Source organism: Solenopsis invicta, chromosome 5, assembly GCF_016802725.1.
Source record: "Solenopsis invicta isolate M01_SB chromosome 5, UNIL_Sinv_3.0, whole genome shotgun sequence".
Lineage (NCBI taxonomy): Eukaryota > Metazoa > Arthropoda > Insecta > Hymenoptera > Formicidae > Solenopsis > Solenopsis invicta.
The window spans coordinates 16,862,464-16,877,409 of record NC_052668.1 but is presented as its reverse complement, the minus strand read 5'-3'; the positions used below and the strand labels follow the sequence as shown (position 1 = coordinate 16,877,409).

The window sequence follows — 14,946 nt, the reverse complement described above, 5'->3', positions numbered from 1 at the left end:
CTATTATCAAACTCTTTTTTATAATTTTTATCTTTGTTACTCATCAAATATTAAATAGATAAAATGATACAATAAGGCACTCAGATGACATTTTTGAACGTAGTCCCAAATTTGCAGCGCATGCGTAAAATTCTGACCTATCTGTAAAGCGAGTCATTGGTGAGAAGTGGGAGGTGCTGGGAGGTGGGAGTACTGGAGCACTGCGTCGACCATCCTATCCATCCTTTCGCAACGAGGACCTTTGTCGAAGTGATCAAAGTATTTGTATTGTCCTCGTATCGTGCTAAAGCACCATGCCAAAGAATAAGGGTAAGTGCGACCTCGGTTCTGTCTCTACCTTTCTCCTTTAAATCCTCGCGAATTTTTCATTATTGCGATTTATTCTATCGAGATGGTTAAGTTTGCTAACCTAATTTTCGCGTCAACGTCAAGATCGCCCTCGAGGCGACCCAAGTCTCTCGTCTTTTCCTCCTCTTGCGCGTTTCATTGAGATCATTGTCACCAACAAATCACGCTTTGTTTATAGGAAAGGGAGGTAAAAATAGGAGAAGAGGAAAGAACGAGAACGAGACCGAGAAGAGAGAGTTGGTGTTCAAGGAGGATGGACAAGGTGAGTATGAGACGCGGTGCGCGCACGACACGATGTCCTCACGGGAATGTGAGTATAGTGACTCACTTGGTATTTTTGTTTTCCACAGAGTACGCCCAGGTGACAAAAATGTTAGGCAACGGTAGGTTAGAAGCCATGTGCTTCGACGGTGTCAAACGGTTGTGTCACATTCGAGGAAAGCTGCGTAAGAAGGTGTGGATTAATCAAGGAGATATCATACTGATCGGGCTGCGAGACTACCAGGATGCCAAGGCAGATGTCATCCTAAAGTATACATCCGATGAGGCGCGTAATTTGAAGACGTATGGAGAGTTCCCAGAAACTGGTAAGTGATATTCCACATTATTCTGGCTGTGGTTAATTAGATGCTTCGAAGCATTTGATTAATCAATAAGAACAAAGAATTTTACAAATTGACCGATTGAAGGATGCGCCAAACCACTTAAGTATAACATCAACTTGATGGCACCCTTAGTCATAAATATCTTGCTAAATGTTGTGACTTTGGTAAAGCTCACTTAACTTTTGATGAAACTTAAATCAAATATTACGAAAATCATATATTATGAAAATAAAATGTGCCAAAAATATAAAAAATATATAATATCTTTATAATATGAATTTTTTTTCTTTTAGTGCGTATCAATGACACAGTAACCTTCGTGGAAGATGGATTTGATGAAGATATCGAATTCGGTGATGAAATTAGCGATGATGATGAAGATGACGTTGATAATGTAAGTTTATATTGTAATTTTTATGTAAAATTTTGAATGTCTAATTTTCTGAGATGTTGCAATTTGTTTTTGTTATCAAACTATTTACGTTCTATAACTATTGATTTATTTAATAATTTTTATTCTCTATTTTATTTTTTATGCAATTAAGTAGCTTGACTTCATTACTTTCTCTTTATTTATTCCATTCATATAATATGATGTATCATTAATCATTACAGATCTGATGACCCGCAGTATAATAATAAAAAAAAGGTATCATGAGAAAGTGCATGGGGACATCCTGTTCATTTCACAAAATGCAATTATAGAGTCAAAGTTTTCTTCTCTCGAGTAGCTCATCTCTTTGTATGTATCTATAAATAAATTTTCAGTTTATGGATAACATTGTATTCCAATTTGAATAGTTGTTTTTGATGTTTGTAAATATCAAATTCAACATTTTTGATATTTTATAGAAGCGTAAATTCAATTCAAATAGTAAAATTACATATAATATTTAGTATATTGAATTAAATTTCGCGTACACACCTAGATTTTACGTTCCGTGTACGTAGTCACTTTTGTATGATCAATCTTCTTTGTATATTTCTTTTTTATTTACGTCATGTAATATCTGCCAATTCGTGAAATATACATATACATTATTTAAGCAAAAATGAAATATCACTATACATATATATATATATATATATTATGCAGTAAGTACTCTTTTTATATGTTGAAGTGTGTCTCACTAAAAATTATCCAGAAGTCCAAGAAATTATTGAGAAGCGAAGTAACGTATAATTGGATTTATTAAATTTTGATGAAATTTTAAAACTACTACACTAGTGTAAAATACTAAATTAATAAATTAAAAGATGTGTGAGAGGAGGATAGATTTTCAATGATTCTTCTTTGTTGTCTTCGCTTCAATCAGTTGATATGTTATTAGTAGTAATATAGTTATTCAGTACGACAAATAACGCATACCAGGAAATTCTCAGGTCATGCGTTTTGTTATGTACCAGTGCAATCGGTCAATGTATGCTATTCTTCGTTGTATCAAAAAGAGGTACAGTACTGCATTTTGACAATATTATTGGATACTAGCAACGACGAAAGTGTACAGTTATTTGTATCATTTTTGTCTCAGTGAAAAAAAATTTTGGGCATAATATTATTGTTTAGTTGATTATAATATAATTGAACGGAATAATAATTTGACTGTCAATTTGAACTTTTTTCATGTTATAAATAAAATTGTGTATGTAAATGGAGATGAAAAATACTTATTTTTCCAGATCTTTTCCCACTAACTCATCGGATTAGGAATAAGATGTAAAATAAACAATACCAATTTATGTAATGTTGCGTTTTATGGTTTATATTATGAAAAATATATACTTACGTAAAATTGTCTTGTTCAGTTCATATCAGAAATTTATTAGATTTTTTTAACTTTTGTCAAGCAAGGACGAAAAAAATGATTTAGGGTTCTTTCCACTTAATGACACAAGTTAACACAAGCATCATTTTATCCTTTTTTAATATTCAATAACAGAGATAGAATGACGCTTATGTCGACTTGTGATTAAATGGAGAGCATCCTTAGGCGAAAGTAAATGATATGGAAAAAATAGATGACGATCGATCATTTATCATTTATCGGATGTTCAAATACAAATGAAAGGATGAGATGGGTGTTCCTTTTTCCCTCCTTATTTTTTCATTGCAGAGGACGTAATTCTGATCCAACATTTTATTTATTATGCCGCTGATAGTTCTATCACACAATAGTATATAGTAAATTATAGTCTCTCTCGTTTTTGATACTCTGACGCCATGCAATGCCATTGTAATGATAGCTTAATGCCATTATAGTATTGAGGAGGGACATGTAATTAGCATAGGGGGAAATATGGTTGACTGTGACGTGTTACGTTGTCCACGGAAATTAACTTATAATGTTATAAAAGTATGTGAGATATAAAGCATCAGTTCGACATTGGCGCATCAATGCTCTCACGATGAAATGACATTAATATTGCATTCCTTTAGAACACACAATCTTACACGTGCGTATTATGAAAGCGTAAAACAATAAAGTACGTTGCACACAGACCATAAACCAACTGTGTGTCACACGATATAATCACGTATAGTTGCGTTCCACATATAATGAAGTACAGTGCGTACAAAACATTTCTCCCCTCGTGAGACAAATCTGCAATATCGTTGACAGCGTTGAAGCACCAGTGTCGCTTCAGTATAATTCGTAATGAATTATATACTAAATGTTACGACAATACATGAGAGCATATTCTTTTATTTTGATGCGCGTGTGATTGTGCCTTTGGTCCTTAGGTCAGATAGGCTCTAGGCAAGTCTATTAAACGTAGTATAACAGTCATTATAGATAATAATTTATAAACTTCAGATAGCATAATCATTATATCTTTCAATATATTATACATTAATAGAATAGCTTATTTAAATTTTGTTCTTTTTTTTAATATATTTATATATTATATGATTTTCCTTCCTCTCGCCTGCGCTCATTAAAATTATGTCGTACACTGAAAGCTAACATTGGCTTAGATATATTATAACGAATTTGCATCGTTCGGACAACATAATTTTCTACATTGTCGCGTGTCGTTAGCTGCTATTTTAGTTTACACTGATTCACGTGGATGATACAACGTTAACAGTATAACCGTATCGAGCTTACAAATTAACGAGCGTGTAACATTTATTCAAGGGCTCGCTATATAAATAAAATACTCATGTTAGCATCTTATAATTATTACAATCGTCCATAGTACATTTATTTATATTTATATATATATGTATATGTATAATATATATATTATATATAAGTTATGCTAAGAAATTATCATATATACAATTGAAAATTGTTAGGAAATATCCTTTAAACAAGTTAAATTTATACATTATGTGTTCCAATACATAAAAACATTTTTCACTGTTAATCAAATCAACACAGCCGAAACGCACAATGGTCCGGCATCTTTCGCAGCTCATCATTTTTTTTATTTTTTTTATTTTTTTATCGTACCTGAACTCACGACTTAAGTCGCGTAACAACAAGAAATTTATTCCTTATTCCCATTTTCAACACGCAAAAACTTTGTCAATTGTCCATCGCCGAAAGTGTTGATGAAGAATATATGTATATTTATATTTAATGCCGATCTATTAAGCGATATATTGCATGGATAGAGATGTATAACCATCCTAAAGCTTAAACGGGCTATTCTCGCGAGAATCTTACTAATCTAGATGATCGCTGATATCGGCAGATCGCTCGTTCAATCTTGTCGCGTTTCCGCCTTTTTCGCGTCTCTTCTTTCTCGATACGTTCCTCATCGTCTCCGCCCGATACTTTGTTTCCCTTTCATTTCGCATTATATTTTTAGACAACACGAGAAAGGCGTTGCATGCATACATGGACGGGTTGGCATAGTGAAGACTAGCGCAGATCGGCTAGTCGGACTAGCAACGACATACGCTGATAGATCATCAACATTATCATAGTTATCATCATCATTATAATCGATCGCGAGATTCCGACAAACGTAAAGGGGTAAGGCAACCGAGCGGAACGGAAAGGCAAGCAAACTCGAAGCGTATAGGCCATGAGCGTGATAGTAAATCATTGTGCATATTTTTGTGTGGCTTAAGGAAGGCAGCACCCTGAGGGAGCTCTTCAACCCTCAAGGTCCTAAATGTAAATTTATCGCTCGACGCCCGAGGACGCGCCGAGTCGAGTCCAAGGTCCGTCAAGGTGCTTCCCTCGGTAAAGGGATCCAAGGATCGACGAGGGAATCGACGTCGATTTCTTCCTTTCTTCTCATCGCAAATTCAAAGGGCGGAACGCATGCGTTACTCCTAATGATCCTTCTTCTCCTCCGACATGAACGTATCCATGATCTTCTGCATCGATTCCCGTAAATCGTCCGTGCCACCGGCTCCCACGGACGACATCGTCCTCGTTTCCGTTCGCGTGGTCGTTGTTACGCTGCAAAAAACAATTCTCTCGAGATTACGTTTATTTCCTGGTGACAATTTTTCTTAAAATTTTTCAGATTTTTTTGAATTTTTTTCAGAAATTAGAGAATGAGAAATTGTAGGTAGAGTATATCAAAATTCGTATATGTGAAGATTTCTAGAAAAAAAAAAACCTTTTTCATATTTCTTCATATTTTATAAAATTTTTTCTAAAATTATAAAGCCGCTGGATAAAATAAAAGACGAAGCATTATGATAATTTCAACTATATGTATTTTAATGAAATAATAATAAAATAATGTTTTGAAACTATACTCCCAATAAAATATCATTAGAATAATTTAGATATCGTATTGACCTGAAAAAATCTGATAAATATTCAAATTTTTAAAAATCATTTCTCAAACACATTCTAATTCGTTCAAAAATTCTGAAAAATTCTAAGAAAAATTTTCATCAAGGTTTATGCGCAATTTCTCTTTGATTTTTCGACGCGTCGCAGTCACAGCGCGCTGCGAGAAAAAAATTTTAATACTTTTTGAAAAACGGCATTACGATTAAGAGCTAAAAGTATAATAATTGATCACTGCAGAAGACAATAATCGACATACCTGCCCTTGATATATTTAAAAAAAATGAAAAAAAGACCGTAATTAGTATGTACCTTTCCTGAGTGACAGGATCCACCTCGATCGTTGTCGTTTCCATGAAGGATGGCTCGCTATGTTGCAAAAAGTCAGATTCTGTGACAACAAACGAGAACAAATCAAACACCTGCCCTTTGTGCGTCTCTCGAACGCGGCGGATTTTCGCTATTTCGCTGCTGCATGTTTTACATAGAGAACAAGTACGAATCGTATATATAAATATATATATCTCTCAATTTTACATCATGCCCAAAACAAGGGGATAAGACTAGACACATATAAAAAAAGTTACAACACCGCTAAACAATTGACGATACATAATATATATATGTTGTATGTATATAATATGTATTTTCACTCAACTAGCCAAACTATATGCAACCGTTTTCCTCACGTGTGATCTTCTGCACGTGGTTCACGGTGATTATTATACCTCGCGTGACTTATACTTGTACAACTCTTTTACTGTGTCCACTACTCATTTTCTCGTGATGCTAATTACTTTTACACGTGTGCTACAAGCTGTAAATTATTTCAAACTCGGCCGAATTCCTATGTCTCTATTGCAATTTAAGGATATATTACACGTATAGTCCTTGAAAAGTAAACTGAAATTGGAAATGTGTCAATATTTATATTTTTAATAAATTACATACATATAAAAGTTGTGTGAATGAATTGAATTTCATTAACATTATATTTTTATTTAATAACACATTTTATAGTTTGCTTTATTTGTGATTAAAATTAAATTACTTAAAAAAATAATTACAAAACTTTTAAATAAATTAAATAATAAATGAGATCAAGACTGATAATGTAAAGAACACAATTAAAGAAAGAGGAATGCTATGTTTCGATTAAGGCACATCTTGGTATCTAATAATATTTTGTGTAGATTTTTACAATTTCTATTTTTATAATTGCTAAATTTTTTATATTACTTTCAAATGCAATATAAAACAATTTGTAATATTTTCCTAATTATTTCATTATTTTGAAAATATACGTAGTACATCCCTAAATTGTATAGAGATGAGAGACTGATCACCGAACTTTGCACAGGGGGTCTAGTAAATCGTAGTACAATCGACGAGAAGATGAATCCTCGCTGCATCCTCTGCTCATTATCAGTCTTTCACGAGAAGTTCCCTCGCCGATCCTACGACGACTCTTTCCCTGTATATCTTCATGTACGAGAAGATTAAAAGATAATTACACTGACTGGAAATCCTAAATAGCAGTTTGATGGATACAATTTTCGGTTCCAATTGCAACAGGACTTTTACAAAATCCTTTTAAATGAGAATGGAAAAATGCCAGTTAACGAATCGTATTGACTAATTTTGATTTTACGTTAGATAAACTCAAGGTTCACATAGGTTGAATATACGTTCTGCGCAATTGTACTGCTATTTAGGGATCGCTTGAAGAATCAGCTACGTTTCATAGGAAGACAGCACCGTGACAGCGCTTAGAGATAAACGCTCGTTGATCTGTAGTTAATTACGGCGACATTATTACTGAGCAATATTCGGAATACTTCTCAGTACGATTGTGCTGCGCGCAGCGAGCTCGTGTGAAGCGCTGATAAAAGCCGCTGAACAAAGCATTTAGCAGTTAGTCGTAAGAGATGTAGGTACTCAACGTTCTCGGTACAACAGAAGATTATACTACGGTAAAAACTGAAAGTGGTGTTTTCTCGACAATTCGGCAAATACATCTGAATGTTATATAAATTCTGATACGTGTGAAGTTTGAAAATGCGGTACCGTATCAAAGACGAATTATTGATTCGGGATCTCAACGGTATCCGAGGTGAAGCGGTGAGTCTGAAGATACAAGTCGAAAAGATTTGGCTTTATAGACGTTTTTACACGCTACTATGTGTACGGCGAAATATAACTTTCTTGGGGGTTATCGGAATCCAAACTCGAAAAAAGAAGTTAACACGATTATCAAGCGCAAATTTTCCCGTCCTTTGGTTTTGACCGTAGTTTTGCACAAAACGCTCTATTTGCCAGCCATTTTATAGGAGCCCGTACTAACTACATTAGTTAGTATTGTTAGACGAACGGTCAGGTAATGCTGGAGTATTATTGCGGATGTTCGGTGATATCAATTTCCGATGCGGAAAGAACATTAATACATCCTCGCGGAGATTCCTTTGGAGCGACGATAGATCATTTTAGTTGAATCGATCATCACATCTGGCACGAAAAAATAAGAAATAAATGACATTCGGATTGGGAAATTCAAATATTCAAGATTACTGAACCGATAAAGCACGCGCTGATCAACGCTTGGACGTTGATTAGCTCATCGAAGTGATCGTTGCAACTACAGTTTGGATCAGCAGGTGGCCGATAAGAAGAACGAACAGGCTCGAGGAATGCGAGGAAGAAACACGAGTGTCTCCTGTCTCGGTTCTCCGTTCCCTCGGGGATTTTCAAACCGGATGTAATTCCGGAGAGTCCGCCTTTCGACGCGTCGAAATGGTCCTGAAATTTAAACTCGCCGGAGTTATATCGGTTCTCAAGTCCTCTTTCGCACTGCCCTTCGACGTACATACGTTTGCAGTTCTGCGGGATCGGAAGGGATCGGATTCAAGTGATGGACTCGTTAAGAAAGCCGCAGCACATCGGTTCGGTGCAACGCAACTCGCTCTCACGTCATCGCGGCGAAAAGAGAGTTGGTTTGGTGCCGTTCGAGAAGTAGTCGTGTGTACTCGTCCGTACATCGATAGAATCCGAACCAAGCCGCACACCTTGTGCTTGCACACGTGTATAGGCACGATACATATACATACACTTAAAGATTACTTACATGACGATTCGCCTAACAATCCTAACGTGACTAAAAAAACACGACTGTTGGTCCCTCTACACTTTAGCTTTATCTTGAGTTGCTTATTGTCAGAAGAGAGCTAGAGGGGTAATAGTGATCTATAGGATGCTCGAAACTAAAACAAAAAATAAATAGAGAGAAAGAGAGATAGAAGAGGAAGAGAGAAAGAAGATGAAACGGAGAACAAAAGATAAAGACAGAGAGGAGCGGGAGCTCTTTTTGGTACGGCGAAGGTACGTGCAACTAGACGTAAAACACATCTTTCTTTGATTGGAGCAGGAAGATGTCATCGCACTCCGACAATGGAGCACTGCGCACAACTAAAACAGCTACTACGGGCGTAGAACAAGGTTCGTACGATGCAAAGATGCAATCATGCGGAGGGAGGGGGGGGGAAGAGGGTGTCAATATCAATACTCATGCAAGTTTTACTCGAGAAAAAAGAAAGCTTGCAGAACAAGTTCGTCGATCGCAGGGATTTACCTGTTTTCTTTTTCCTGAAATAAACGATGATTTATCACACGTACGTGACATATTTGGTACACGGGAGTGACCCTACATGTGACAGAAGGCAGTTCAGTTTTTACAAGCAATTATTCGTTGTACGTTTTTTCAGTCTTCCTCGCTGTTCGACAGGATAAAGATAACTGTTGACATTCGGTCAAAGTAAAACCTTGCTCAAAAGTTATTACAAACCAACTTCGAAACTATTGCGATTGCAAGTGATTTAAAAAATAGATTTCAGTATATATATACTGTACACAAGTGTCAAATTTGATAAATATCACACGTATCTATCGATAATGTTTGATAAGCATTATCGCTGGGACATTGCATACTTTGTAAATACAATATTGACACAAACTCTAAGCATATCACTCATCACAATCGAACATATCTTTCAATTAGTTACCTATATACGTCTTCAAAAATGACGCAAAATCATCTGTCACGTGTATTATAATTTCAAAATTTATGAATTTCTGCTTATTAAAGTGTATACACGAACGAGCTTATAAAACCGATTGCTGCTCACGTTATTGTGTGCGAGAGTTCAAGTTAATTATACGTGCACTAAACAAGAAAAATTTGAATCGCGTCACTTTTGAAGACGAGATACAATATCGACTCGTTGGTCAGTATCGTTATACTGATTGGCAGCTTAGATTTTTGTTCTGATGGCCGTAAAAGTTTGACTTGACCTTTTAAAGAGATTCAATTTACAAAACGTATACTCTTTAGTAGACAATAAATAATGTGTAAGGGTAATCGTACCCGGTTTGCCTCGGGACATTGTTAGACAGGGTGTAGATGACACGACGAAATGTTTGTGGCTCCAGGGCAAGTATAAGCGCTACTAGAAGTACCAGCACAGCGACAGCTATGCTCATCCAACGCGCGCAGCTGGTTCTACTGGATGTCTTCGTCCTAGTCTTCGGTTCTATCCTATTGCCTGAGCAAACCGACTGTATCATACTGTGTGTTTCTGTCATTTAAAGATTATCAATTGCCATGAATCATCGTCGGATGTGTAAATTTCGATAAGTTGATTGTTTGACTGAGTGACTGAATGATGGCTGCACCGCCATGTGATTAGTATGAAGAAGCCGAGAGTAATAGGATAGCCACATTTTGTTTCGAAAGTTAAAGTGAAAATTATATATTGTAATGATTATTTTATCAGATTACTGATTAAATTAATTTAATCATTTAACAATGTGCTCACGATTAAACTCTCGGTCGTAAAATATTACCGATTTCAATTCATCGAATGAGAAGTCAATAAGTTGTTACAAACAAACTCAAAATTTAATCCTGTCTTCATTAAATTTTAATACAAATAAGGAAAATAATCTTATGCAATTTGAGGTAAAACTTTTGTAAAGTAACTCATACCATCTAACATTAAATAACCGCATACGAGTTGAATTTATGTCCCGTGAAGACTTTTTAAACGTTTGTCATAATCTTTATAAGTTTTTCTATTCAATTGCAAAACCATTGTTATTTTGTTAGCGCTATTTCAAGAAAATCGTGTAAAGACGCCTCACGATACATTAGGCCTTTCTTTTCATGTCGATAAAAGCACGAATAACGCATCGACGTGTGATAGATATGCGTTTGATCGTTCAACGTGGCTGATCGCAAATGAATTTTGAATGAAAGTATGCTAGTCCCAGGAAGCCCCTGATCACAAGACTCCATCCATCCTGTAGCCAAGACCAACGGAAAAACGAAAAAAAGTCAGAGAACGACGTTATCATAGTTGAACGTTTCCCGAACGAGAAGCAACACTTAGTTGATCACCATTAACCGCACATGTCACAATTCCTCGCAACGCGCCCACGAAGAGGAGTATATCACGCGCTTTATGCAGACTTATGACTGCACTTGACAAGCTTTATTTTTCCTTGTAGGTCGTTATTTTTTTGTACGCACGATGCCCTCGACATCGTGTGCATAATACAGTTATGGTCCTCAAAACACCACGGATCATGCAATTTCCAAGCGAACAATTCCCATTTGTTCCTTGCAATCTCAAGTTTCAAGCAGCAACAGAGGGTCAGAGGTCTTCATAATTGAAAATTAACAAAAATATTTCTTTCAAATTTTGATTACTTCAACAGTTCAAGAAAAGATTTCTTCACTTCTTTTTTAGTTATTAGCATGTGTGCAGCAAATTGTGCGAATTTAGAAGACCTCTGACCCTTTGAACTCTCATGTTTTAATCTGAATTTACATCCCTGGAACAATTGCATACATACATGACAGTAATTCTAGAATTCAAGTGATCTTAATTTATTAGTTTTATCGTTCCGGCTTGGAATTTCCAAGGATGATTTTCATCGATTAAGTCCCATCACCCAATGTTAACTCTTTTCATCAAACAATTACAAACATCGAACGCGCTCTCATCGTGCAACTAGCAGGAAGTTAGCGGGGAAACGTATGGGAGTTGCGTGCAAAGGTAGCCGGGGTTCAACACCAAAGCTCAACGTCTAATAATCTATGTACAGATATATATATCTTTTCTTTTCGGGCTCGTTCACATAATCCGGAAGGTAACTGATCAGCGAGGGGAGTTTTAAGGGGTATGTACATTGCTTATGCAGAAGGTTAGCTGTGAGAGTGCGGTACCTTGGTCGTCCTCCAACGGGGACAGCTCCGCACCTTCGTGCAGTGCTACATCCGACCCGCTGGAACTGCCCAACGTACGCCTCTTGCTCGGAGATCTTCTTCTAGGTTGCGGCGAACCGTCACTATCGGTGTCGCTGTGTATATCGTGCCTCGAACTACCATCGTTCTTGTTGTTGTTATTGTTGTTGTTGTTGCTGCTAGCAAACGTATCAGCGCCGCCGTCGTTCCCGGATTCGGGCGACGTGTCTTGGGAATACTGCGCCTCCCACTGTTCATTCGCCGCAGTCCAAGAAGCGGTCTCGCCAATCTCGGATCTCGTTAATTGCTCCTGAAGACTTCTTAGGGCGGACTCGGCATCCCCATAGCCGCCTCCATCGCTGCTAGAGATCACCGTTCTCACTACCCTCTCGGTTCTTTCGATCTCCGGCGTTTCTGTCGTCACGCGTTGTACGGTTGTGACCATCTGCACGACATCATCAGACTCCGATCTTTCGGTCCTTATCGTAGTGGTTGAGGAATCCGGGAATTTGTCGCCAAAATCAAACATCTCACTCGACAGCGTGTTAGCAGCTTGGTTTATCCTCTTGAGCATCTCCTCGCGCGTTACAGGTTGCAAAGAATCGTCCGTCGTCAAAAGCTCCTCCAGTCTCGCAGGATCGATCGACGAGTCGCTGGTCATCGTCGTAATCGTTGTTCGTTGCATTTGTTCCCTCGAGGGTGTCATCTCCGTTCTATTACTTATAGTAGTCTCAGTTAGATCATCCGTTTTAACCGTTTGAATCACATCGCTCAGTAATATTTTTCTTTTTTCTTCCCTCTCTTTAATCAATTCCCTGTCCGTGTACTCCCTAGTGGTAACGTGTTTGATGGTTCGCAAAGCCGCTTGTGGACCAATAAAATAATCTTCCGAGGATTCTAATTGGACGGATTCAGGATCGTCGTTCAATTTAGAGATGTGAGGGTCAATTTCAAGGGGTATCTTGCTCTTGCTCGGCGACTGCGCCTCCTGTATCGGTTTGGACGGCTGCTCGATCATTTTACATGTTCGTGAGGCATCACTGAGCTCCAGATGGAACTCGGGTTTGGTAGACGGCTTGGTGGTGGAGTGACGCGGGGCGGGAACAGGTTGTTTTGATGGAGCAGAAGTAGCATGCCTCTCTACAGTCCCATCAATCTCAGCCGAATCATGCCCTGACCCATCCAAAAGGACATGGACAAGAACAGGAACAAGGACATAAAGCACATTGATACACACTAAGAATTTCAACTCTAGCCCAGCTGCCAAAGTTGAACCGGAAAGATTCGGAGTGTGTCTGCCTCGCATGTGTACGCGCACATTACGCATTAATAAGCGAGAGATTTGCGCCTAGTGCACGCACGTACGCACGTGGGATGTGGGAGAGGCAATCCTGAAAAGATGCACCTCGCGCGTAATGCGTGTGCGCGTGCACCATGGCTCTCTGCTCGCGTATTTAGTAGTTTTATTTAGTTAGTATCAATATTGCAACCAGGATTAGTCTGTTTATTGAAAACGAAAAAATACACTCATTAAAAAACGGTGTCTGGTCGTGGCGCCTGAGTCTTACTAAAATGTACCACTATGGAAGCACAGAAACACGCCGTTTCGACAATTTGTTCTTTCTACCTTCAGAATATTCTACATTCTTTTTCTCGGGATCACGCAATTATAATTGAAAAAAAAGGTAAGATCTAAACTATGTAGATCTAAACAATGTATTTCTTATTTGTCTTTTTAAGAGGGATCACTTTCTAACCGGTATAACAATGCCATAATTTGCTGGACACGCTGTACAATTGGCTAAACTACTCGACGAGTATATACTATATACAAAATGGCTTTTCGACCGAGCGATCGAGAGTTACCTCTTGTTCTCGGCAAAACAAACAAAAAAAGAGATCGGTAACTATTTAGTAAGAGACGTGCGCACAGTATCAGTTAGTGTGAAAGCGTCGGCAGGTGCTAACTATGGAAGATAAAGCTAAATATAAATGAGGGCACCAAAAAACAGAGTCTGCTACCGTTACTGATCTTCGATCGGAGATGATGACCCGCGTACGTGAACTGTTTTACATTTTACTCGAGTCGATTTTACGTTACCTGCTTTCGTCGAGGTATACGCCTGATCCGCCAGATTCTGTGCCCGTCGCGCAGCCTCTTTGGTCACGTCTGAAAAGTTTACACAGAGAAAGAATTGAGTTCACACCGGGAATCGGCAAGTACGACATTGAAAGCAGTGATTCAACAAAGATTAGATGATGGATGATGTTTTTTTTTTTCTCTGCATGGCATACCTCGGTTCATGCTTCGCTAGTTGTGGTATACCTGTTAATTTCAATGAGACATAATTACCGCATAATCGTAAATACGTGATCTCTATATGTTATACGCTACAAACGAAAAAAAAGAGACACGATTGGCGACAAAATAAGGTTCCGACGTTCGAGTAGTACTAGGAAAATTATCCATCGTAGTAAGAGTGATGTTTAAAAAATAGCGTAAAAACCTGGAATCATGCATTAAAAGGGTGTTAACAAAATCATTGTTAGGACATAACTGAAAATAAGTATAGCAAATAATTAAATGTAGTACACATAGGTATATCGTTTATTTTTCTCGGTATCGACCGGATGTCTCTTTGAACCTTCATGTTATAACGAATCGTTCCTGATTTGGATTTTATCTTAAATATAATTAATAATAATTAAGCGCATAGTATTTGTGTAAAATTAATTTCGATTAACAATATACCCATTCGATACACATGAAAACATAAAGAAAATCCAAAACAGTACGCAGAAAATTATAATAGGAACAAGCGGTAGTATGAATGTCTCGGATGTTGTTGATTGGTTCTACCAGGTCATATAATGATGAATTAGTGGACTGGAAATGACTAAAAGATTAGAGTGTTAAGTTTCATTAATGAAT

At 37.4% G+C, this 14,946-nt stretch overlaps 2 protein-coding genes across 28 annotated transcripts in view; one reads left to right on the top strand and one right to left on the bottom strand.

Moving 5' to 3' along the window:
* Window positions 1–150: 150 nt before the first annotated feature.
* LOC105205823 (eukaryotic translation initiation factor 1A, X-chromosomal) lies at window positions 151–2,609 on the top strand. Its single transcript, XM_011175346.3, has 5 exons — window positions 151–309; window positions 527–610; window positions 699–935; window positions 1,247–1,347; window positions 1,569–2,609. Exons 1-5 carry the CDS (start codon window positions 294–296, stop codon window positions 1,572–1,574), a joined length of 444 nt encoding a protein of 147 aa, XP_011173648.1. The 5' UTR covers window positions 151–293; the 3' UTR covers window positions 1,575–2,609.
* Window positions 2,610–3,061: 452 nt separating this feature from the next.
* Window positions 3,062–14,946, bottom strand: part of LOC105205869 (extracellular matrix-binding protein ebh) — a 100,518-nt gene continuing 88,633 nt past the window's right edge. For 17 of the 27 annotated variants that reach the window (XM_039448997.1, XM_039448994.1, XM_026131851.2 and 14 more), the window contains 4 exons: window positions 14,116–14,184; window positions 11,997–13,187; window positions 6,029–6,107; window positions 3,077–5,374 (listed from right to left, as the gene is read on the bottom strand). In XM_039448997.1, coding sequence (XP_039304931.1) covers window positions 5,245–5,374; window positions 6,029–6,107; window positions 11,997–13,187; window positions 14,116–14,184 — 1,469 coding nt within the window. In that variant the 3' untranslated portion in view covers window positions 3,077–5,244. Of the gene's footprint in view, window positions 5,375–6,028; window positions 6,108–8,837; window positions 8,974–10,133; window positions 10,345–11,996; window positions 13,188–14,115; window positions 14,185–14,283; window positions 14,912–14,946 lie in introns of those variants that run through there. The other 10 variants (XM_039448991.1, XM_026131867.2, XR_005574733.1 and 7 more) reach the window with 9 other exon arrangements.

Excerpts from the sequence above, each read along its gene's own strand:
- LOC105205823 (XM_011175346.3), top strand. Across the intron at positions 611-698 it reads GTTCAAGGAGGATGGACAAG|AGTACGCCCAGGTGACAAAA; the intron begins GTGAGTATGAGA and ends TGTTTTCCACAG. Across the intron at positions 936-1,246 it reads TGGAGAGTTCCCAGAAACTG|TGCGTATCAATGACACAGTA; the intron begins GTAAGTGATATT and ends TTTTTCTTTTAG.